Source organism: Sciurus vulgaris (assembly GCF_902686455.1).
Source record: "Sciurus vulgaris genome assembly, chromosome: 11".
Taxonomy (NCBI): Eukaryota; Metazoa; Chordata; class Mammalia; order Rodentia; family Sciuridae; genus Sciurus; species Sciurus vulgaris.
This window is the reverse complement of record NC_136472.1, coordinates 91,563,363-91,588,240: the sequence shown is the minus strand read 5'-3', so window position 1 is coordinate 91,588,240 and position 24,878 is coordinate 91,563,363. Positions and strand designations below refer to the sequence as shown.

Below are 24,878 nucleotides of genomic sequence, written 5' to 3'. Positions count from 1 at the left end.
TTTGGTTTCTGTCTTTCATGTTAAATGTACTCCTCACATGCATAGTTTACATGGCTTGTATTTAAGAACCAGGCACTAAAGAGTTGCATTTACAAGGTATACAAGTGAGTTTCATAAGAGTTTCTTACAGGGACCTTGTCATTTCCTTTGGGAATGGGAATACCTGTCAGTACTGAAGTGTCTGATAAAAATTCTAAATTTATACATTTATCTAATTTGAAATTGAGATCCGAGAATTTATGGTGTCTGAGTTTTTGGTTTTGAGAAATATTAAAAATAGAAAAAAAGAGACAATCTATAACAAAAACCTGCATTCCAACCAGCGAAAATTGACACCTTCATATTTGCTTAATGTAGTTTATTGATTTAGAATTTACACAACACAAAATTCACTCATTTAAGTGTACATTTCAATGGTTAGTATATTTACAAAGCCATGCAACCATCACTGCAACCTAATATTAGAACATTTCCATCACTCCAAAAAAAGAATCTTTGTTCCCCCATTTTCAGTCACAGCCCATTTCTACCCCACCCCTCCAGGAAGCCACTAATCTGCTTTTTAACCTCTATCAACTTGCCTACTCTTGATATTTAATATAAATAAAATCATAAAATTTGTGGTCTTTTGTGTCTGATTTCTTTCACTCAGCATGTGTTTGAGGCTCATTCATGTTGTAGTATCAATATTTTGATTCCTTTCATAGCTGAATAATATTTTATGGTGTATGGATAGGCCATATTTTACAGATCCATTCTTCAGTTAATGGATATTTGGATTATTTTCATTTTTAAGCTATTATGAATAATGCTATTATGAGTATTTGTGTACAAGTCCGTGTGTAGACGTGTTTTTATTTATCAAGGGTAGACACAGAAGTGGAATTGTGGGGTGATATCACAACACTGTGTTTTAACATTTTGAGAAACTGCTATACGGTTTCCCAAAGTAATTACAACATTTTGTATTCCCACAAATGATATGAGTGTTCCAATTTCTGACATCCTCACCAACACTTGTTATCATCAGTCTTTTAATTATAGCAGTTCTAGTAGGCATGAAGTAGCAGTCATTGTAGCTTTGATTTGCATTTCCTTAACAACTAATGATATTGAGCTTCTTTTCATATCTTATTGACCATTCACATATCTCTTTTGGAGAAAATTCTAATCAAATTTTGCTCATTTTTTAATTTGTCTTCTTACAAATGAGTTGCAAGAGGTCTTTATATGTTTCCGTCAGAAGTCCCTTACTGAATATATGACTTGCACATATTTTATCCAAATCTGTGGATTTTCTTTTCACTTTCTTGACTATGTCTTTTGAAGAGTACAAGTTTTGAATTTTGATGAGGTCCAACTTATCAATTTTCCATGTTACTGCTAGTACTTTTGGTGTTGTTTCTAAAAAATTATTCCCCAGTCTAAGGTCATGATTTTCCTGATTTCCTCTAAGATTATTTTTAGTTTTAGCTTCCATTTAAGTCTATGATCAATCTTGACTTAATTTTTTAATAGAGATCCAAATTCATTGTTTTTGTATGTGGATATCCAGTTGTTCCAGCACTATCTTTTGAAACTTATTCTTCCCCCCATTGAATTATCTTAGAACTTTTTTGTTGAACAGCAATTGATCATAAATGTGAGTTTATTTTGTACTCTCAATTGTATTCCATCAAACCCATGGTCTATCCTTACACCAAAATCTTGCTTATTATAGCTCCGAAGCTCCATATTGTTCTCTTCCAAGATTGTTTTGTCTATGCTGTCCTTTGTTTCCAGATCAATTTTAGGATCAAAGGGCAAAGAATCGGCAGAAATTATGATAGAGATTGCACTGAAACTGTAGATCAATTTAGAGAGCATTACCATCTTAACATTAAATCTTCTCCTCCATGAACATGGAGAATGTCTTTTCATTTAGCTTTTAATTGAATAATTTGTAGTTTCTGGTGTATATGTTCTGCATTTCTTTTACAAAACTCATTTGTAAACATTTTATTCTTTTAAAAAATATTGTAAATAAAACTCTCCTTAATTTTGTTTCCTATTATTTATTGCTAATATACAGAAATCAGCTGTTTTTGAAAACTGATTTTGTACCCGCTTGACTTTTTGTTCTAGTAGTTTTTTAAGTTCATTAGGATTTTCTACATATGAAATCTTGTTGTCTGGCAATAGTATTATTTTTTCCCTTCCAATCTGGATGTCTTTTCAATACCTCCCCCTTACCTAATTGCCCTGACTAGAACCTCAGGGTCATATTGAATAGAAGTAGTGAGAACAGACATCCTTAAGGATCTTGTTTCTCTTTCAAATACTTCTAAGTAGAAGAAATATATTTCAGATTAAGTGAAGGTCCCTTTCTGTTCCAAACCCCAAAGCCTTTTGTCCTTTCTCTTCCCATAGGTAACTACAATCATGAATTTGGTATACTTTCCAACTCTGGACAGCCTTTCATTTGTGTGTGTGTGTGTGTGTGTGTTCCCATTAATAAGATTAATGTGTGGATATCTGCCATTTTTACCTTATACAAAGGATGGTATATGATCATTTCCTATAATTTTAAAATTAAACATTTGTAGCTTTGATTTGCTACATATACATGTATTGTACACATACATATGGCACACATGGCGTGTTATAAGAATGTATTTTACTAATGCATTTTCCTATTGGTAGTTATTTACATTACTTCCAATACTTCATATTATAAAGGATGATGCATGGAAATCTTTCACTTGCGTCTTGTGCTTATGTGCAATCATTTATCTAGGGCAGATATTTTGAGGTATTATTTCTAACTGATATAGACTCTACATTTTGTATTTTACTAGGGAATGTCAAATCACTATATCTAGTCAAATTGCTGTGCCTAAAATCATATCAACTAATAGAGAAAGAGAGTTTGATTCTACACCTCTCCAAGAATGCTTGATAATGTCAGTTTCTTATATTTGATTGACTTATACATTCCTTTAAGTTCTGTTTAAGTAATCCATCTCTTTCAGGGTACATCTTATAATCATTTTACTTAATTTTTCATTTGTATTTGTTCCACTCATTAAGAACACTGTATTGTTGTTGTTGGGAGACAGGAATCTATATTTTTGGTTTGGGCTTATGGGGGGGGGGTTGGTTTGTTTGTTCTTTGTTTATAGAAGTCTAGTTGTCTAGAACCATTTTTCCTCTTGAGTTGGAATCTTCCTCTCACATGCCAAGTTACAATCCAAGCAAAGTTCTTGTTAAACTCTTCATCTGGTCCACTGATTCATTTGTATGCTTTTGTGCTAATGCTGTGCTGCCTTAATTATTATAACATACTTACCACTGATAGTTGGTAATCCTTTATTCCTATTATTTCCTATCTACATATCCTTATCATAATCTTTTAGAATTAATTTGGCTAGATTTATAAACTTTAGCATTCATTTTAGAGTAAATCTGTCAAGTTCTATAAAAATTCTGTTGATTTGAATTAGAATTGCACTAAAATTAGTGTATCATAAATGGAAAGTTTTTCTATTTATCTTCTCATTATTTATTGATCTTACTTTCCTTTTTAAGCCTTATATTTCCTATGTTCTATTACTTTTACTAGCTTGACTATAGATTCTAGATATTTTCTACGTAAATTATCATATTTTGAGGGGAAAATAATCTCTCTTCTTTTTGCGTTACTCATACTTCCTATTCTTTTTTACTTTGGAGCTGGGCAAGAAGGGTGACCTTAAATAACTAAATGGGATCTTTAGAAAAATGTTGAATATTGACTGAGTAAAAATTTTACACTCTTTTTAGATTTTAGTAAATGGTTCTAAACTTTAACAAGAGGTTATATTCTATCATTTGTCACCAATCTTATATATCTTCAAAAGTAAAGGAACCCAGGGATGATAGGCATAAACTGCAACTCTACTGACACAAAAAGCAATTTAAAAGCAATAGACACATAAAACTAGACCCAAACTGCAGAATATTTTTTTCAAGTACTATAAAAGCTTTACAAAGATGTTGATAAAATTGTATTTATAAACCAAGTTTTAACAAACATCAAAGGGCTAAAAGCAGTCAGAACATGTTCTCTGACCATAAAAACAATAGTTAGAAATTAATAATCAAAAGATTAGAAAATTCCTAATTTTATTTAAAATTAAAATACATTTCTAAATAAACCTTTAATGAGAATGAAATGAAAATTTGGAATATTTTAATCTAAATGAAAAACAATATATTACATTTCAAATACTATGAGATACAGGTAAAGAGTATTTGAAGAGAGATTTAAAACCTTAAGAAAAGTAAGAAGCCTAGGAAAAGTGAATGAACTAAGTAACCACCTGAAGAAATTAAGAGAATAAACACAGCAAAAAAAAAAAAGGAGAATGAAAATAATAAAAATAGGTGTAGTGTACATGCCTATAAACCCATCAATTTAGGGGGCTGACGCAGAAGGATTATCAGTTTGGAAACCTCAACAACTTAGTGAGATCCTCTCTCAAAATAACAAAATTAAAAATGTCTGGAAGTGTAGCTCAGTGGTAGAGGACTTCTGGGTTCAATCTCCAGTACTATCAAAAAGAGACAGAAAAGAGAGAGAGAGAGAGAGAGAGAGAGAGAGAGAGAGAGAGAGAGAGAGAGAGAGAGAAAATAATAAGACCAGAAGTTGATGAAATACAAAGTCAATATAAAATAAGATGAACAAATTTTTAAAAAATTAAGTCTAGAAAAATTAAAAACTCTTTGCTGAAAATAGTGAAGAATAAAAATAGAAGACAAATAATTAATACTAGGAAAGATAAAGAAGTCACTACTATAGATATTGCAGATGTTTTAAAAATAAGGAAAAGAAAAATAATATGGACTTTATGCCAGTAAATTTTAAAATTTAAGTGAAATTCTTAGAAAAATAAAATAGCAAACTTGAAACAAGAAAAATTAGAACATTAAATATATCCATAATCATAGGAGAAAAAGAAATAGTAGTCCAACTCCTTCCAGAAAGAAAACCAGGATCAGGGAACTATCCCAACAAATTTTACCAAACATTCAAAGATGTAATACCAATCATTGACAAATTTTCCTGGAAAACAGAAAAAGAAAGAACTCTTCCCAATTCATATTATGGTATAAATTTTCTGACACAAATCTTCTACACTATGAGAAAGGAAAAAAAAAAATAAGCCAATCTCTCTTATGAACATAGATGCAAAATCCTAAATAAAAATCTCAGCAAACTGATTCCAGAAATACATACATCATGATCCAGATGAGTTTATTTCAGTAATGAAAGATGAGGTGAAACTTCAAAAAATAATAAATTAATGTAATAGCATACATTAATAGATTAAAAGGGAATCTCAGATGCAGAAACTGTTTGATAATGGGATCCTAATTAAAATAACTTATACTCCATGTATGTATATGTCAAAATACACTCTACTGTCATGTATATCTTTAAAAAAATTCATTTTTAAGCTAACTAAAAATAGTAAGGAAAATTTTAGTAGTATAAAATGCTTCTACCTCAAACCTTCAGCAAAATCACACTTAACAGTAAAAATTTAAAGTTTTTCCTTGCAAATCAAGAAAAATTCAAGAATACCTGTAATCAGCATTTGTATTCAACATTGTCCTAGAAGTCCTAATCAACATAAGGCAAGGAAAAAAGAGAGCAGGGAAAGAGACTGAAAAGAAAGAAACACAGTTGTCATTATTGGCAGATATGACTGGATATATGAAAAATGCAAAAGATCTCTCAATAAACTACTTGAATTTAAAATAGCTATATATAAAGAGCAATTTTCTCTATATATACAAGTCACAGTAATCAAAATTTAAGATGCCATTTACAATAGCACTAAATATTAAGTAGCACCTAAGACTAACAAAAATTTGCAAGATTTCTATGAAGACAATAATATAAATGTAGAGAAGTAGTATATTAAGTGTATTTTAGAATATTTAAAGATGACCTAAATAAATGGAAAAATACAGCCTGTTAATACTTTTGAAGACTTGATATTGTTAAAAATGTCTACTTTTCTTAAATTAATCCATAGAATTGATGTTATTTGATTAAAGGATTTTTGTAGAACTTGACAATTGGCTCCTAAATTTTATGGTAAGGTCCAAAAGGCCAAGAATAGCAAAGATACTCTTATAAAAGAGAAACAAGGTAAGAAATCTTGTTCAACCACATTTCAAGTTCCTTCCATCACACCATGCACAAAAATGAATGTCTAGCAGATTTATGAAAGTCCTAAAAATATTTAGAAGACAGTATCTGAGAATATCAGTATGACTTCAAGATACATTTTCAATCAAGAAGTACTATCCACTAGCTGGAAGTGGTGGCATATGCTTGTAATCCCAGCATCTGGTTTGAGGCCAGCCTTAGAAACTTAGTGAAACCCTGTCTCAAAATAAAAAATAAAAAGAACTGGGGTTGTAGCTCTCAGTGGTAAAGTGCCCCCAGATTCAATTCCCAGTGCAAAAAAAAAAATCAAATTAAATAGTTTTGAATATCAAAACCAGCATCAAAATATACCAAAAAGAGAAGTGGGAAATTATTTGTGCAGCAATTATTTGTGGAGAATTAGTGTTCAAAGTATTGAAAGTTCATAAAAATCCATCTAGAAAAATATCTCACAAAACAAATCCAAATAGACAATAAACATGAATTAGTAATCAAGGAAATACAAATTAAGACCTCAAGGATATATCACTATACACACTGCCAGCTGAGATGAAATTGAAAAGTTAGACAATATCAAGTGTGGTGCAATTACTGAACAAAGAGAGCTCTTATCCTGCTGATACACATGAAATGCATATACATGAACCTCGGCACATTTACAGAAATGTTTGTAGTGGCATTATTTCTAATACCACCATAATGCAAACATAACTGGATAAATTATATTATGCATCTTTATACAATCAAATTCTATATAATATACCACAGCTATATATAACACACATTAAGTGGGAGGGAAAAAAACACAAAAGAATACATATGATTCATGTATATAAACATTTTAAATATTTATATAAAGTTCAAAAATAGGCAAGACTAATATGATTTAGAAATGCACACACAGGCATTTATTGAAATTGATTTTGGGGCTTTATATTTGATTAATTTGGAAAAATGTCCAATGTTTATTGAAAATAATGTATACTCTGTTTTGGTTATAAAATTTTATACACATGTATAATACAATAAGCATACATATACAATACACACATATGCACACACATATAACATATATATTAGATTGATATTGTTAGTCTGCATGATCTACCAAGATGAGAAAAATTTATGTTTAAAAAAAAAAGATTTCCACCATGATTGCAGATTTCTCAGCTTTTCCTTGTAATTCTTTTTTGCTTCACACTTTTCCAACTACATTGCATACATGATCATACTATTTCCTAGTGGATTTTTCTTTGTAATGTAATAAGATGCACTTTTTTGTCCCTATTAATGTTACTTAATAAAAAGAATACTTTGATAATTAATATTGCTCCATAAAGTTTTTTTGGGGGGGTTATATTACCTGGCATGTCTTTTTCTATTCTTTTATTTTCTATAGCTTAGATGTTTAGTTTTAACTGTTTTTAGTAAGTTTTATTCTTAATTGTCTTAGTAATAATGGACTGGTTTGCTAATTAGATATAAATAACCATGTAATTAGATAAGAGATGGTTAGATTATAATATTATTCAGTAATTTACCTGGAGCATCAACAAAGGAAATTTCACACTGAAGTTATATCCAGGAAATCACCTCGTTGAACATTAGTGTCTTCATTTAAAATCAGAATTTTTTGGTAGAAGCCAGGCCACTTTTTAAAAATCTTACTTGTCAAAACAAATTAAAGCACTAACTTTTTGTATAGAATTAGGTTTAAATTTCAAAGCAAATTCCATTATTTATATTATTTTATTTTTAATGCAATTTCTGACCCCTGGGCATTGGGTTTTCGCCTGTTTCTCATCAAAAGCTTCCAACATTTTGAAGCAAAAATTTCAACTTTGTATATGAAAGGATTTACTAGAATTGGGAGGAAGTGATTTAACTGGTAGAAATGGAGATTGAATCATTTGTGATTGGATATGGGGTGGGGAATGACTTAATTTGAATTTTGATGGTATATATTGAATCTGATCATCCCATGAATTTTCATTTAGAGATTCTCTCCTGAATGGAAATCATTTCTCTGGGTCTTGTCATATCTTCATTTCAAATCAGGATTTCAGACTAGTAGAATGTAAATTATTTTTTTCTCCTCTAAAATATAAAACAGATTAAGGCAATAACTTTTTACATGAGAACATGATTTTTCCTGTTAAACCTCATTCATTCATCCATCCATCCATTCACTCATTTATCCTCTATTTTGGAAAATTTTTACTGGGGAACTGTTGTTGTCAGGCATTGCTTTAGATGCTTGGACGTTTATCACTGAACAAAATAAAGGTCCTTGCCCTTGTGGAAGTTATATTCAGCATGCAAAAGGTGGAGAAAGAAACAAATGTAACATAACCAAATTAAATAGGATCATGGAAGAAGGTTCATGCTACCATAGAAAAAGAAGAGCAGAATAAGGGAGATACAGAGTACAGGATTTTAGGAGACGAGGGAAAAGACGGAGGGAAGTACAGTTGTCATTTTAAACAGAGATATCAGGGTTGGCTGGTCTCATTTGAGCAAAGACCAATAAGAGAATGAAGACTATTCTTGGCAGAGAAAATAGCTAGTTCGAGGGCCCCAGGGCAGGAGCTGTGTGAGTTCAAGCAGCATAGCCCAGAAAGGCAAAAGAACATGATGAGTCAAAGAAGCAAGGTGAATGCTAGACTATGGAACACTTTGGGGACCACTGTGAACACTTTTGAGTTTTACTGTAAAGGTGGGAGCCAGTGCCTCCCCACTGTCAGATGTCCTTTTCTCTCAATCACATCCAACTCTATTAAACTTGCAGAACTGTTGCTAATCTAATGCTGCAGTGTGATACTTTGTTGTTAGTTACTTTCATTTTTCTCACTGGGAGGTTCAGTGTCTTTCATGTTTATTGTCTATTGTTGATTTAGAATTGCTCTTCCTGAATAGCCTGTTTGTATCCTTTGTCCATTTTATTGTTTTTTTTTTTGTATTTTTATGTTATGTATATTAGCATATAATGTATATTTATTATATTATATATGTTAGTATTAACCGTAGTAGCAACACTTTCTGTTATAGGCATTATGAAATTGATCTGCTAATCTAGTAGTTTGAAATTGACTTTGTATTTGGCATCTTGGCTATACAACTAATTTTTATACAAAAGACTTTTTAAAAATCATGTAAAGCTCTCAGATGGTCTACCTTGATTAAAATGTCTTTTCAAACACCAGATACTATAGTTTCTTAACAATTTTATGGTCTTTTTTTCCCTTTTTGATGTTTTTGTATTAGCTTTGAAGTTAGAATTCATACATTACTTACTGCCATAAGAATAGCCAGTTTTGTGATCACAATTATTACATATAATGCCCTTTTTATACTGAAATAAAATACTACCTGTCATATTAGGAGTTTTTACAGTTAAGATATACCATACTATGTCCAAAAGCTGTTAAGTATGATTTGAAAAGGATGGCTTCATATATTATGAAAAACAGGAAATAAAGCAGTCACTAAGAAGGCCAGAGGATTAGGATCCAAAGCACAAGGGAGTCTGGGGTCACCTTCTCTCTAGTAACACATGGAAAGCTAAGAATATGGGCATAGTTGAAGGCAACTTGATAGATATGCCCAGAGGTAAGATGAGGAATCCTTGTTTAAGAGTTTCCATTTTTCCAGATAGGTCAAAAGATATTCCATTCTCAAGAAGAGGCATGTAGACATAAAGAAAGAGGGAAATGTGGGAAATATTGTTGGGGGAATAAAAAAAAACAATTAGAGGAATATAGGAAGATTGTCAGGCAGAATTAAGAGCCCAACTAGATTTTTGTGGTAACAGGTTTAAATTAAGAATTGTTGAGAGGTTATATGATTTTTGCCAGTTAACTGAGCAGACAGGGTAAATTTTAAGCTTTTACTGAACTTTCCAACTTTTAGTTTCTTTTTCTTAATATTTTCAAAACTCTTTGTCAAAGGTTTTATAGTTCAATTTTATGATTAGTATTTTCAGACCATTTATGTATAAATTTTTAGTAATTTTCTTATTAATACTTTTAGACCATGTTAGTCAGAACCTTTTAATTTTGTGAATGGATTGATTATATTGTACACTGATATTAATGAAACCATGGCATGCTTATTTAGTTACAACTGGCAATTAAAAGATTGAGTAGTAGACTGTGAGTTAAATGGACTGGGGTGAATCACTCAGTGTTGACAAAGGCAGTTAGAACAAAAAACTCTGGGTATTTTCTAAAACTGTGTAATGACCCTGTCACTGTTACTTCATTCCTCTATTTCATAGTACATCATTCATTCATTCATTCAACAAATACTTACTCAGCACCTATTATGTGCCAGGCACTGCTCTATATGCACAGGATACATCAGTGAACAAGAGAGACAAGGTTCCTGCTTTCCTGGAACTTATGTTCTAATACAGGAAAATAGACAATAATAATAAAAAAATAATATTAATAATAGCTAACATTTATTGAGCAAGTACTGCTTGCTGAGACAGTTCTAAGCACTTTACAAGTATTAATTTACTTAATCCTTTCAGTAACATTATGAGGTAGGAACTAGAATTATCCCCATTTTTTTTGGTGAGGAAACCGAGGGCACAGAAAGGGAAAATAACTTGCCAAAGGTTACACAACTAGGAAAGGGCAGAACTAGAATTTAGACCCTAAACAGGCTAGGTTTTCACTCTCCACGTCTTTGCTATACAGCCTCTGGGATAAAAATCAAGGCAATAGAACAAATTAAATTCAGATAGTGCTTGGTTTTATGAAAAATAAAACAGGGTTATGTAAGCGTGTGTGCATATTGGAGGGGTGGTGTGTCAATGTAGATGTCAGGAAAAACCTTGCTGAGGAGGTGGCATCTGAGCCGAAACTTGAAGGACAGCAGTTGGTATCTTGAGGTTGAGGTCACAGAAAAGCTAGTGCAGAAGCAGGATCTTTCCTTATTTTGTGAAACAAATGCCCACTTGACTACACCTTGAGCATAGTATGACTGCATGGACCAGAAGTCAGGGCGGTATGCAAGATGCAGGCGCCATGGAGCCTCAGGACATATTCTTAATATTTATTTCAAGTGCAGTAGAATTTTGTGCAGGAGAGTAACACTATCTAAAACACTATCTAATATGTACAATTGTAGCAAAAGAGGAAGCAGGAAGATCCATTGGTATGGAATCAATCCAAGAGGAAGATGATGGTGGCTCGCTTGTATGAGGGCGGTAGCAGTGAATTGACATGTCGGGGAAATTTTGAAAGAAGTGGTAAGATTTGCAAAGGAAACGGATATGAAGAGTGAAGAAAAGGCAATTTAAGTAGGCGCCTCACGATTCTGGATGTGTGAGACTGATGAAGGAATACCTTCACTAAGAAAAATGAAGATTTTTTTTTTTTTCCAGAGTTGAGGAATAGTTCGGTGTAGGAGCGCTCGCTTATCCCCAGTACTGGGTTGGGCTGGGAGGCGGGGCGGTGTCAAGATTTTTATCTCCAAGTTTAGGGGAGAAGAGGGGTTGTTTTCTTTCTTCATTTAAAAGTTTTTTGAAGAAAGAATCTGGGGCGAAAAGGGCTTAAGCACCCAATTTTATAAGACCTTACATTTGAAACAAAATTGGGGAAGCTGAATTTTCATTTGTTGAACAATGACTTATTGAGCATTTACTATGCTCCAAGATCTGTGATGAAAATACCAACACAAACTAAGCAAAGAAGACCTCTGCTCTCAGTTTCCCTTTTTTTGGGGGGGAGGGGGGGTAGAAGTGGGAGACCATTAGTGATTACTTCCCCCCCGCTTTTCCTTGTCTCATTAAAACTTCACCTAACGCTTGAGTAGCCATCTTAATTCCACCTCGCGCTTCTGGCAGTTGGGCCCACCGTTCTAACGTTCAATGTCGTCAACGTTAATACTGACATCTCCCCTCCCACTAGAACTTAGCGCTTTTTTAAAAAAGATTTAAAAAATTTAACAAACAATACAACTACATCCTTTGCTTTGAAGTCTAAGGTTTTTGAGGAATGGTACCTTTATAAAGATCGTGGTTGCCCCCGTACATATTTGTTCTTTCTTCATATCCAATTAAATGAAAATACTAGTCTTTCCGTAGCCCAACTCCCTAGGCTTGTTGGGTCTAGCTCAGGAGCAGGACGGAAGCAGGAGCCGTTGGGTTTAAACAGTTTGGTACAATCCTTTTCCACGCTGTCTCCCGCTAGCCGGGGACGTGGTGTCGGCTACCCAGGGCTTTCCGTCCACGCAGTACCGGAATGAAGGAGTCTGGGAGGGGGTCGGGGAAGGAAAAGACGGAAGAGACATTAAGTAATTGGTTCTCCAAGGTATAAAATGATATTTAGGGTCTACTCTAAGGCACAGATTTCAAACGCCCGCCCCCTGGGCTGTCTCGGCCCCGCCCCCTGGTGTCGTCACGCAGACTTCCACCTGGGCCTCTGCTGATTGGTGGTTGCCTCCGCCCCCAAAATGCAGTTAAAGCGCTTGGGTTTTGCTTCCGGGTCTTGGGCTTTAGCCCTGGGAGCAGAGGATTCTGGGGGCCGAGAGTGGCAATGGTGTCTGTGTGATCTCCGGAGGTTAGTGCATCGGACTGAGGCCCAAGCGAGCTGCAGAAGGATTAGCACCTTCTCTTTCTTATGCGGGTGGGGCGGGAAAGGAAAGCCGGAGTCGGCGGCGGGCGGAGGAGCTCCGGAGCTGTGGGCTGGGTGGGCGCGTGCGGAGCTCTCGGGCCCGCCGCGGAGAAAGCGGCGCCAAGGGAGCTTTGGCTACAGCTTAGGTGGGCCCCGGGTCCTCCCATCGCCGAATCCCGCACGGGTGAAAAGACTGCGAGTTCCTGGTGACAGTGCAGGGGCGCACTCCCGGGATACTGAATCACGAGTTGTGCGGGACGCGGAGGCGCTCAGCTGCAGGAAATCTTGTTTCTCCATTTCTGGACACATGCCTTTACCCTTTATGAAAGTCAAGAGAGGTATACCCCTCCAGAATCTTTCCATTTCCCTCGTTCTCCCTATACAATTGTTTTTCCGACGCTAATGCGATTTAACGAATGTGCCAGGCGATACTCTTGGTTGCCTAAAGCTGAAAGTAATATAAAGAATGTGTTCCTGGTTTTGGGTTATTAGAATCTTTTGGGAGTGAGGTTCCTGTCTTCTGAGCGTTCCTTAAATTATAACTTAAAAAGGTCTGATTTATATTGTGATAACTTATAGGAGAAAATCAACAAAAGGTTAGAAATTTACCCATGTAACTGTCGTTGAATTTTAGCACACTTATCTCCTGGACACTCACTAAATTTGTTAGTGATTTTTAAGTTTTCTTTGGACTATCCTATTTGCTATTGTGTGAAGTCTAGAAAAAAAAATGCAAATCTTGGGAGTCTGGGGAATAAGGTTGGGAACTTTTAAAACTTGAGAGTTGAAACAGTATATTACAAGATCTTTGACATGTCATCTTCCTTAATTCCCATAGCCTTATAAGAAATATCCCTATTCCACGGATGACAGGAACAAGTTAGGGGACTTGCCCAAGGCCAGACAGCCAGAAGCAGCACAGGATCTTGGTGACATAACTTTTTGTACTAAGAACTGCCTGTGAAGCCATATTCCTTGTTTACCTTAGCCCATAGTTTGTTTTCTTTAAAACTTATATTTAGAAAGATAGTTTAAGCAATTTTGGAGGAATGAGTTTTGGAAATTATTCCACAGGGGTAGATATTGATAAGTAATATATAAAACAAGTGTTCTATTGGGAATAACTCAATCCTATTTTTCTTCAGAACATAAAAAATGACAACAGCAGCCAGGCCCACTTTTGAACCTGCAAGGGGTGGAAGAGGAAAAGGAGAAGGTGATTTGAGCCAACTCTCAAAGCAGTATTCAAGCAGAGATCTTCCCTCTCATACAAAGATAAAATACAGGTGATAAAGACTTTCCAAAGACCACATCTGTTAAGTGGCATGATCATGATATATGAGCAAGTTTGAGTTACATCACTTAGGTTATCTATTTTAAAAGGAATAGAATGCAACAGAGGATTTAAGGATAAAATTATACTGTATGATTTTTAAAGTACTACCAACATTCCTTCAGCAGAAATTCTATTAACCAGGAATTTCCACATGTGGAAGAGTAACTAACATATTACCATAAAGGAAGTATGCACTATCAACTCTAGTTAGTAGGGTAAAAGTGATACTGTAACATGCTCTTGAGTTGATGTAATGGGAACAAAATTAAAGTTGTTTTAATCAATCTGCAGCTATATTATAGCTAAGTATGTGATTCGTTGGGGCTTTTTAAAATATTGGAAATATCACAGTGCCAGTTAGTAAACTTCAGATTAGATTATTATCTTGTCCTCTTTGTTTTATGTTTAAGTAACAAAATTTTACTTGTGAATTGAATTGTCTTCCATTCACATGTGATTTTGTTTTCTTGGGAAGGAGGGATTGTAACATATTGTCCTGATTTGTTTGCACTTTAGACAGACTACTCAGGATGCCCCTGAAGAGGTTCGTAACCGTGACTTCAGGAGGGAGTTGGAAGAAAGAGAGAGAGCTGCTGCAAGAGAAAAAAATAGGGATCGTCCAACCCGAGGTATCAACTCTGTCCTAAACATTGTCTCCTAAAATTATGTTTTCTGTAGTTTTTTTCATGTAGTAATTAGAAAGGGTTCATATTTTTGTGAGCTATAATACTTCCTTAAATAATGAGAGCTAATGAGGTTATTCTGGTTTCATCTTTTTATGCTTCTGTATTAGAAGGAATAGGGTGATCTGGAGATAGTCAGCAGTCATGATTTCAAGTTTTGACTCAATAGAGCAGCCAGGCCCCAGGATTTTTGTCTGAGACATTTTATGTTTCCAGACAGATCGGTGGTGCATGCCTGTAATCCCAGAAAATTTACCAACAATATTTACCAAAGATTATTTGCTGGTCACAATATGTTATCCCTGATGGCATGATGCTTTGAGTGTGGACTCTTTATACCTACAGGTCCCTAAAACATTATAAGAAATGCAGCACTTGTTTCTGTAAGCTAAATTATGTTTGTTTTCCACCAGAACATACAACCTCCTCTTCAGTGTCAAAGAAGCCTCGGTTAGATCAGATTCCTGCTGCCAACCTTGATGCAGATGATCCTTTAACAGATGTATGTTTTGGTTTCTTTTTTCATCTCTAGTAATTTGTCACGTTTTTCTGAATTACATTTTCATTCTTTTGGCTTCAAGAATGATCTATATTTATTTTTACTTAACTATTTTTCAAATGTATCCCTGACTTTGACCTTAAACTTTACAGTGATTTTTTAAAAAGAGTATTATTTTTTTTGCTGAGAATTCAAAAAAAATTTAATCTCTAGAGAACTCATTATGAAAGCAGTTTATTAAAGAATATGCCTGCCTCCAAAAGAATTCCTTATATTAAACCCTAGAGTTGAACTACCAGTTTGTATACACAGGGCTTTCTGTAAATGCACCCTCTAGAATTATACCATAGAGCCTTTCCTCATTAGCTATGATTAGATGTGTTATGCACATACTGGTTCCCTCTCTGTTTAGGGAGGAGAGTAGCCTAAGCAGAATTTTTTAAGAGTTAGCACATCAGTTAACATTAAAATTCAGTGGGATTCCACAGTCAGTAATTTGCAGTTTCGTACATAACAGTGAAAAAACTGAGTGGACTTTCATGGGCAATATCTCTTTAATTATGCACATATGTCAGCAATTAATTCTAGAGCTGACTGATGGAGTTATTAAAACAAGAAGTGTGATTTAAATATTATTCATTCGAAATTATTAGGGGATTTAGTGCCCTTTTTTGCATGTCTGATCATCCTCACTTGATAGCTTAGAATTGCTTTAAGTTACATGCTATCATTTTGACTCTCCTAGGGTGTTCCCTGTACATACATACTGTGTTTCATTATGAGGTGTCGCTTTTTCTAATTTTAGAATGTTTTCATGTGGAAAATTCATTTTGGCCACATAAATTTGAAAGGTCCTTTAACAGGGGTTGACAACTTAGAAAGTATTCCTAAGCTTTTTTGTGAGATTTTTATTTATTTGGTTAGTTATTGATTTTAATCATGATATTCAAGTGCATTTATTTTTTCTACTAACAAAATTGATTCTGACCCAAAGATTTGGTAAATACAGTTTTTATGGGACAGAAATTAATTGTGTATTTTCATTTCAACATCCTGATCATTACTGTTTTCTAGGAGGAAGATGAAGATTTTGAAGAGGAGAGTGATGATGATGATACTGCAGCTCTTCTTGCAGAACTGGAAAAAATTAAAAAAGAAAGAGCAGAAGAGCAGGCCAGGAAGGTAAAAATCTAAGGGTTAAGTAGTCACATCTCCCATCTTTTCATGCTAAAGTAGAAATATTTTTGATTCAAATAATATCCTCTTATATTAGAAATTTTCCTCCTCGTGTCTAAATATGGCACCTGAGGTCCTATAAATCTGATTATTTTTATGACATTTTAAGGATCCTGGTTGTGTGCGAAATTCCAAACAGGTCAGTCATGCTAAATAATACTCATCAACTTACTCATATTTACTTTTTGTTCTTTGTTCAACAGACATTTAGTCAGTGTTAAGTGTCAGAAGAATCAACATGATTAAGATAGTCTACATTTTCTCTCCCTCTTGTCTCCTGCCTAGAACCCTGTTGAGATAACCCGTCAACAGATTTTATATAATCTAGGCCAAGTTATCTTACTCCAGTATACCCAGTCTTTTCAGTTTACAGTGGGAGAAAAGAATGTTTACCTCAGAAATTAGAGAGATGAAACTGAGAAGGCAAGCACATGTCCAGGTATTGGAAATTTGTAAACCAATGCTAAAGGAATTAAATTTTGTTCTAAAGGATGAGGAGCCAATAGAGTTCAGCAGGAGATTGGTAAGAGGATGCAAAATGCATCTCCATTTTGGAAAGATTACTCTGGCAGAAATATAGAGGATAGATTGGAAATAACTGGGTTAGGAGGCAATTTCAGAAATCCTCACATGCAATGAAAAGAATCTTAATTACATGATAGGAGATGGAATTGGGAGAAATAAACATATGCTGGGAAAGCTCTCAAGGAGGAGAATGGACCTCCTCCTTGGTTGTGGAAGCAAAGATGACCCCTGACCCCCACCCCACTGTCTCTAGTAGATATTGGTGCCATATACTAACACAGGGAATGCAGAAAAGGGGACTTTTTTTTTTTTTTTTTTTTTTTTTTTGCGGTACTGGGGATCGAACTCAGGGCTTTGTGCTTGCAAGGCAAGCACTCTACCAGCTGAGCTATCTCCCCAGCCCAAATTCTGTTTTGAATGTGGTGACTTTGACATAAGATATTCAAGTAGAGATATCTGCACCCATTTTCAACCAGAGTAGCACAGCTTTTTTAATGGATGTCAGTGTAAGATTTCATTTGATCCATGGATTATTCTGTTTTTAAAAAGAAAAAAGGTGGGGATGGGGGTAGGGAGGAAAGGCACTGACAAAGGTTAATGCTAACAAAATCTAGGGAAGTGGATTTGTAGAGTACATGTTAGAAGAGTCAGGGAAATTTTCAGAAAAAAAAAGTACAATATGAGATATTCTTAGAAGTCAGATTGAAAGACGAAAAGATTTTTTTGTTGGTTATGGCAGTGGTGGTTTTGGGGGTTCTTTTGTTTGAATGCTGATAGTTGAACTCAGGGCCTCATATGTGCTAGACAAGCACTCTACCCCCAGCCCCAAGAAAAGTATTTTAAAATAAAGTTCTCATTAAAGCTTGGCATAGGAGAGCATAATTCCTATAATAGCTTCTAATTTTCATCTAATATTTAAAAATAAGTATCAAGAACATTACCAATATCACTTGCCGGCCACTAGAGGGCAGATGTTCCAAATTCTCTGAGGTTCCCTAACTATCTACACCGAAAGAACTTTAAATGCTTTTGGTTGATCTTTAGGCAGGATAAATGTTTTAGATGGAAGGTCTGACATGTATGGAAGAGTCATCTAGTCTCTTTATGAAAATGTGTTGGTATTTCATGGAGTCACATGACAATTTTATTCCTTTTGTCCCTGTTTTCCCGTTCTATGAGCTGTTTTTTGAGGTATCTCAAAATAACATTTTCAAACTAATCAATCCATTTCAGGGGTCGGCACATTTTCTGTAAAAGGCAAGATACTAAGTATTTTGGACTGGCTTGTCTACAGCCTCTGCATCCTCTGTTACAACTACTCTGCTGTTGTAACACAAAAGCAGCCATAGATAATATATAAATGAATAGCCATGCTATGCTTCAACAAAATTTAATTCTCAGAAATAGCAGGAAAGGATTGTTTGAATTTGATCCACTGGCTGTCTTACTACTACCTTGTTTGCCTAATATTTGAATATGGAAGGAGTTGGTGCAATTTTGGGAGGATGGTTCCTGACTTGTTTAAGATCTGAGCAGTGACCCAAAGCAGTTTTTCTGTTTATTTTCCTACATCTCTTCTCATCTCCTAGCTGTTTGTTCTGATAAAAATGAAATGGCATTGTTCACATTTGCATATTAAAATGAACAGTCAGTAACTTGTATGGAAAATTTGGTTCATTTTAAAGTAACTTCCAGGCAGTCATTTTTCCCTTAATTTATTAACAATTTCTGTCATCCTCAAAATACAACAAAATGGGATTTTTATTTTGTGTAAGATAGCATGTTTGAAGTAAATCTGGAAGTTACAGCTAAGGATTTGGACATTTTATGTTCCTGGTTCTGAAAATGGAACTACAGGTGATTTGAGTTTGAAGAAATTGATGCTAAAATAAAAGTGAAAATAGTGTTATAATTTGTGAAGGATAAGAGGTATAAAAATAGAAAGTGAATAACAATAAATTATAAAAACAAAATGGTTACACTTCAGGAATCTTTTACATGATAGTTTGTCTTTAGGAGTTACTTCTTAGTTAATAATCATACTTTATCATTAAGCCTAGAGCTGCAAGCTTTACATTATTAGTAATTTAAAATAGAAGTATTTTTTTATGAGTTTGTCTATGGCCTTTAAAAAGCCTTGCTAAATGTCTTTTTTATGTTTAATATGTTCTTAAATTATAAATATAAAGTGTTTATTGATATACTCGAAATTTAAAGTAAATTGTAAGTTCTTCAAAAGAAAACAGATTTAAATATGCATCTCAAAGCTTTTCAGAATTGAGAGAAACTAATGACTATGATCGCAGGCATGAAATATTTATAATAAAGATGCCAAATTATTTTATTTCAATGAACTTTTCTGATATATCTTAAGAATCAAAATAGAAAGACAACTACCTTGATGCCTATCTTTTCTCCTTATACAATCCTAACAATCTTTTTTTTTTTCCTTTAATGAGCTAATATAAGAAAATTGACCTGGAATTAATATCATTGGCATCTTCCTTTTTTATTGGTAGGAACAAGAACAAAAAGCTGAAGAAGAGAGAATTCGTATGGAGAACATTCTGAGTGGAAATCCTCTTCTTAATCTCACTGGCCCATCCCAGCCTCAGGCCAACTTCAAAGTTAAAAGAAGGTACTATAAATAATGGGTTAGAGTTCTATATACAGATTATGAGTGCATTATGGAATGCTTCTAAATCTCCACCTTCCACTGATAACTTTTCTCGCTCTGATTTTCAAGTAATGAAAGAAGGAAAATGAAAGAAAATAAATTTATCAGCAGATAGTTATAATAACTAGCTACATATCAAATAATGATCTAAACACTAGGGAGAGAGTAACGAACTGAGCAGTCTTTGAAATCCTACAAAACTTGTGTTTGGTGTATGTGTGTCAGTGGTCCCCAAGACTGCCCTTCACATTCAGATATTCACTAGAAGAATTCAGGGACTTTAGCTTATGATCGTATTCATGGCTAACATAGTAAAGATATTGAACTAGGTTATATAGTTGTACTCATGGCTAAGTAAAGATATGCATCTGGATCATAAGGGAGAAAGATTGGCAGAAATTGGAAGAATCTACTACAGACTTCCTTATCCTCTATCCCTCCCAGAGGAGTTCACAGAGCAAGAAAAGTATAGCAATATGTGTGCAGTGTCTCTGCCCAGGCATGCCCACGAGAGATTCTTCAGTGTTGGGCATTGTCCAAGGTTTTTATCGGGATGTAGTCATGTAGGCAGTTTCTTCCTAGCTCATACCAAAATCCAGACTCCCAAAAGAAAAGTGTTGAGTATAAGCCACATTATGTATACTCTATAGGCAGAGCAGTGATGAGAAGATGCCTGAAACACAGGGTTCTGGATGCCAGCCAAAGACCAACTTTGTAAGCAGGCCTAAGGATGGCAGTCTTAGACCTGTATGTTAACTGTCTTTTCTACTCTGCGTGTGTGTGTGTAAGAGTGATGTAAAGGGCTAAAGAGGGAGAGAATATAAATAGTAAACGTGTATAGTACTTTAGATGATGATATGTAGAAAAGTTAAAAGCTTATAAGAAGTGCCACGTGGGAAGGTTAGTTGTTATTTACATAAGGCGGTCAAGGAACCCTGTTGACCTAACTTAATGTCTCACCACCTCTACTGCTGCTGTCTCCCACCAGGAGTGATGTGATATTCCTCTCTACTCTCCTGCTTGCGTGCTTACCCTCCTCTCCAAACCCACCCCCAGTTTTTTTTCCTCAATGTAGCAGCCTAATTTTTGTAAACTCTAAGGTCACAACAACTTTTTGTTCTAAATCTTCAGTGGCTTCTTAATTCACAGTGAAAACACAGTCTTTACAATGACCTATAAAACTACAAAACTCTACCTCTATGCAGAGAAAATAGCACAGTCATCATGAAAGGAAGTTTTGCTGATGAAGAGTCAGTTTGTCAGAAACCAATTTGTCAGTGTTTGACCTGAGCAATTGAAAGATTAGAGATGGGGAAGATTGTAGACTAAATTGGGATAGAGAACCTAGCAGATTTAAGATACAGTAAGTTGAAGTGTTATAAATATCTGAGTAGGTAGCTTAATATGTTTATGCAATTAGTCCAAGGTGGAGAAAATAAATTTGAGAATTGTCAGCTTATAGAAGCTTTTAAAACTGACACTGGAAAAGATCACCTAAGGAATGAATATAGCCAGAGAGAAGTCAGAGGACTGAGCCTGATATTATGTTTAGAGGTTAAATAACTAGTTACCAATAACTAGAACCATGCCCAGCATGCAGTACGTGCTTAATAAATAGGATTTGAATGAAAAACACTAGGTTGAGAAGGAGGAGGTAGTGAGGAAGGAAAAGAGAACCAAATGAGATTGGCATCTGGAAGCCAAGCAAAGTGTTTCAGGAGGAGTGATTATCTATGTCAAATATTGATAGCAGGCAAGTAAAGTGAGTACTTCAATTTAGCAGCATGGATGAGCAGTTTTGGTGTTGGTTTGGAGGACTAAAGATCCCATTGGAAGCAGGTTGAGGACAGAGTGGATGTAGAAAAAACTGATTTTATATTTATTAATATTAAGCTATGTTTATTCTACTCTTTGGATACAAGTAGAAACATAACGTATTCTAGTCATATTGATCTGCTCAGTATTTTTTTTTTTTAACTGAGTATTGAACCCCAGCCTGTTTTCTGTTGTTGTTGTTGTTGTTGTTGTTGTTGTTGTTGTTGAGACCAGTTCTCACTGATTTGCCTAGGGCCTTGCTAACTTGTTGAGTCTGACTTCTTTGAGCTTACAGTCCTCCTTCCTCAGCCTCCTGACCCACCGGGATTATATGCATGCACCACCATGTCCAGCTTTTCTCAGCTTTGCATCTTTTACACACTGCTCAGTGTGTAAAAACTTTACTAACTTATTTTATTTTATTTTATTTATTTATTTATTTTTTTTTACTAACTTATTTTAAAAAGGTGCCCACATTCTTAGCTTATTTTCCATGTGCAGTTTCTCTGGCAAACATACACAAACACATTATAGAGGCTTTCATTTTATATATATTTGTGAATTTACATAGGCTTGTGTTTTGTATGCTAGGTAATATTCTGAAATCATACTCTATTTTCTTTAACATGTATTTTATATCATCCACCCATAGATATTTTTTAATGCTTATGCTTTATGAAATCCAACCAGAGTTCTACCCTAATTTCTTCAGTGGATATTTCTCCATGGTTAATGTAGATGTGGGCCAATAAATGAACCTTAATCATTATATTTCAATATTCCTTGGCCTTTTTTTTTTTTTTTTTTATTGTAAACAAATGGGATACATGTTGTTTCTCTGTTTGTACATGGCGTAAAGGCATACCATTTGTGTAATCATAAATTTACATAGAGTAATGTTGTTTGATTCATTCTGTTATTTTTTCCCTTCCCCCCACCCCTCCCACCCCTCTTTACCCTCTATACAGTACTTCCTTCCTCCATACTTGCCCCCCTCCCTAACCCTAACTATAACCCTAACACTAACCCTTCCCTCCCCCCCATTATGTGTCATCCTCTACTTATTAACGATATCATTCGTCCTTTGGCTTTTTGAGTACTGTGGTAAGTGACTGCTAAATATTAACTGATGAAAGAGGAATATATAAAATCCTCAGAACTACTTAACCTAAACTATAGTAAGTTGATTGGTCACTATCATTTAGTGATGTCTGTACTAATCAGGGCAGTCTTAGCTGCTGCCTCTGTTTTAGGCCTAAACATACCAAACACTTACACAATTAAAATCTATGGTGGCTCACGCCTATAATCCCAGTAGTTTAGGAGGCTGAGACTGGAGGATTGCGAGTTCAAAGCCAGCCTTAGCAATGGTGAGGCACTGAGCAACTCAGTGAGACCCTATCTATAAATAAAAACTACAAAATAGGGCTGGGGATGTGGCTCAGTGGTTGAGTACCCCTGAGTTCAATCCCTGGAACCTGAAGGGGAAAAAAGTTTGTTTCTGCTTTGTAATTCAAAGTTTCTTTCACCAGATAAATAGCAAAAATGTTTTAAATGTTCTAGAGAGAACGTGTTCTTTCTGCTATGATAAATCAAGACATAAATTAAGGATTACTTTGTTCTTTTGTTGTGGCAAATGATGTGCATGTTGAGCATCTTTCTGTGTAATGCATAAGTTTTACAATGCACATGATATTCTTGTCTCCTAATAAAAACATAAAGCATTCCATTTTTATTTTTCCCTTCAGGTGGGATGATGATGTTGTGTTCAAGAACTGCGCAAAAGGTGTAGATGATCAAAAGAAAGACAAAAGATTTGTAAATGATACCCTGCGATCTGAATTTCACAAAAAGTTCATGGAAAAATATATTAAGTAGTACAGTTTTATGTGCTTAATTAAAGACTGTAAAATGTTAAGGATCATTTTGATGTTTTTTTCTTTTCCCGCCGTCTAAATGGTATAAAATAGACTTCTCTAATTTTAAGTTCCAAAGTATCTTTTCCTTTATTGAGACTGTATTTGATAATGGATTGGGAATAGGTTTAACTTGATTTCTATTCTCTGAGTGTTTCCAATCATGTTTTGTTTTTTTTTTTTTAAATATGGGAAAAAAGAACCTGCTTGTAATAAATGATTTTAATCTAAATAATTGAATGTGTGTCCCAAACTTTTCATTGTAATATTTGCAGCTTATAAAGTGTTGCATCATGTTTTCAAAAAAATTATGTGTTGTTTGTTTATGCATTAAATTTTCACCTTATTCTCTTCACTGGTTTAAAAACCATGTTTTTCTGCTTTATTACTCAAGTATATTTCACCAGAGAAATAAGTTAATTCTTAATATTTTAGGAATTCTTGATATTTTCAGCATGTGTTTTAAAGAGCGTGATGAAAGATTAAAGGGATTCCATTTTGGACCACATGTTGGTATGGTAGTGTTGTCAGTTAGTAAGCGGCACCCCAGGCATGTATCTAGGAGAGCACAAAGTATCTCACTTCTGCAGATACCCTTTCCTTTTGGCCCAAGACAGGACCTCTAAGTATTCCAAGGAAAGCATATGGCATTCACTTTGCCCTGGATACTGAATTTCTGTGTTTCTCTTGAATGAGCTAAGAGTTTGCACACTGAAGTGTAGTAGATGCAAAGCTGAGAAAAGTTTCAAATCAAACATAAAATAAAACCTTTGGAAATAAAATTCGTTATGTTGGAGGGCATATCTGTAGAGGTGGAAGGGAGAGACATACCTAGTTTCTACTAAAAGCAGTATTCCTAGAAAATGAAGTTTTCCTAAACCCAAGTTGGGTTTAAAGGTGCCACTTTGATAGAAATTTAGAGCAAGAAATAATTGAGTCTTGCACAGATAGAGACCTTTTTTTTTTCATTTTTGGAAGAAAAAAAATTGGACTTTATAGAAATTAAGAACTTTTGCTTTATTAAAAAATATAAACAGGAGAATGAACAAAGTTGCAGACAAGGGTAATATTTTATTATCTGTCCATCCATCCATCCGACAGGGATTCTATCCACAAGATATAAAGATCATATACAAACCAATTAAGACAAATTTGAACAAATGCCACACAAAAGAGAATATCCAAATGGTTATTATGCTTTTGAAAAGCTATCAACATCACTATTCATCAAGCAAAGTAAATTAAAATCATGAGATACCATTTTATATCCAACCAGAACATCTCAGATTTATTTTTATAATTACTCACTTTTATAAAATGTTTATTTTTTTACTTGTTCTTTTTAGATACACTGGACAGTAGAGTATGT

At 34.4% G+C, this 24,878-nt stretch overlaps 1 protein-coding gene and 1 long non-coding RNA gene across 3 annotated transcripts; one reads left to right on the top strand and one right to left on the bottom strand.

The window, feature by feature from the left end:
- Nucleotides 1-3,017: 3,017 nt before the first annotated feature.
- LOC306639491 lies at nucleotides 3,018-12,574 on the bottom strand. Its single transcript, XR_013757672.1, has 3 exons — nucleotides 12,212-12,574; nucleotides 10,511-10,604; nucleotides 3,018-8,296 (listed from the first exon to the last, which is right to left on the bottom strand). It is a non-coding gene; the product is annotated as an uncharacterized lncRNA (long non-coding RNA).
- Nucleotides 12,575-12,656: 82 nt separating this feature from the next.
- Nucleotides 12,657-24,016, top strand: CWC15 (CWC15 spliceosome associated protein homolog). 2 transcript variants are annotated; one of them, XM_079105495.1, is made up of 7 exons: nucleotides 12,657-12,768; nucleotides 13,968-14,108; nucleotides 14,675-14,787; nucleotides 15,255-15,343; nucleotides 16,415-16,522; nucleotides 19,621-19,739; nucleotides 23,342-24,016. In XM_079105495.1, the coding sequence occupies exons 2-7, from the start codon at nucleotides 13,978-13,980 to the stop codon at nucleotides 23,469-23,471; spliced, it is 690 nt and encodes a 229-aa protein (XP_078961621.1). In that variant the 5' UTR covers nucleotides 12,657-12,768; nucleotides 13,968-13,977; the 3' UTR covers nucleotides 23,472-24,016. The 2 variants fall into 2 exon arrangements, with proteins under 2 accessions (XP_078961621.1, XP_078961622.1); XM_079105496.1 differs by lacking the exon at nucleotides 12,657-12,768 and adding an exon at nucleotides 12,839-13,160.
- The last annotated feature ends 862 nt before the right edge of the window (nucleotides 24,017-24,878 follow it).

Coding starts and splice junctions, on each gene's coding strand:
- CWC15 (XM_079105495.1), top strand. CDS start 13,978: ATGACAACAGCAGCCAGGCCCACTTTTGAACCTGCAAGGGGTGGAAGA. Junction 15,344..16,414: donor CAGATGATCCTTTAACAGAT/GTATGTTTTGGT, acceptor ACTGTTTTCTAG/GAGGAAGATGAAGATTTTGA. Junction 16,523..19,620: donor CAGAAGAGCAGGCCAGGAAG/GTAAAAATCTAA, acceptor TTTTATTGGTAG/GAACAAGAACAAAAAGCTGA.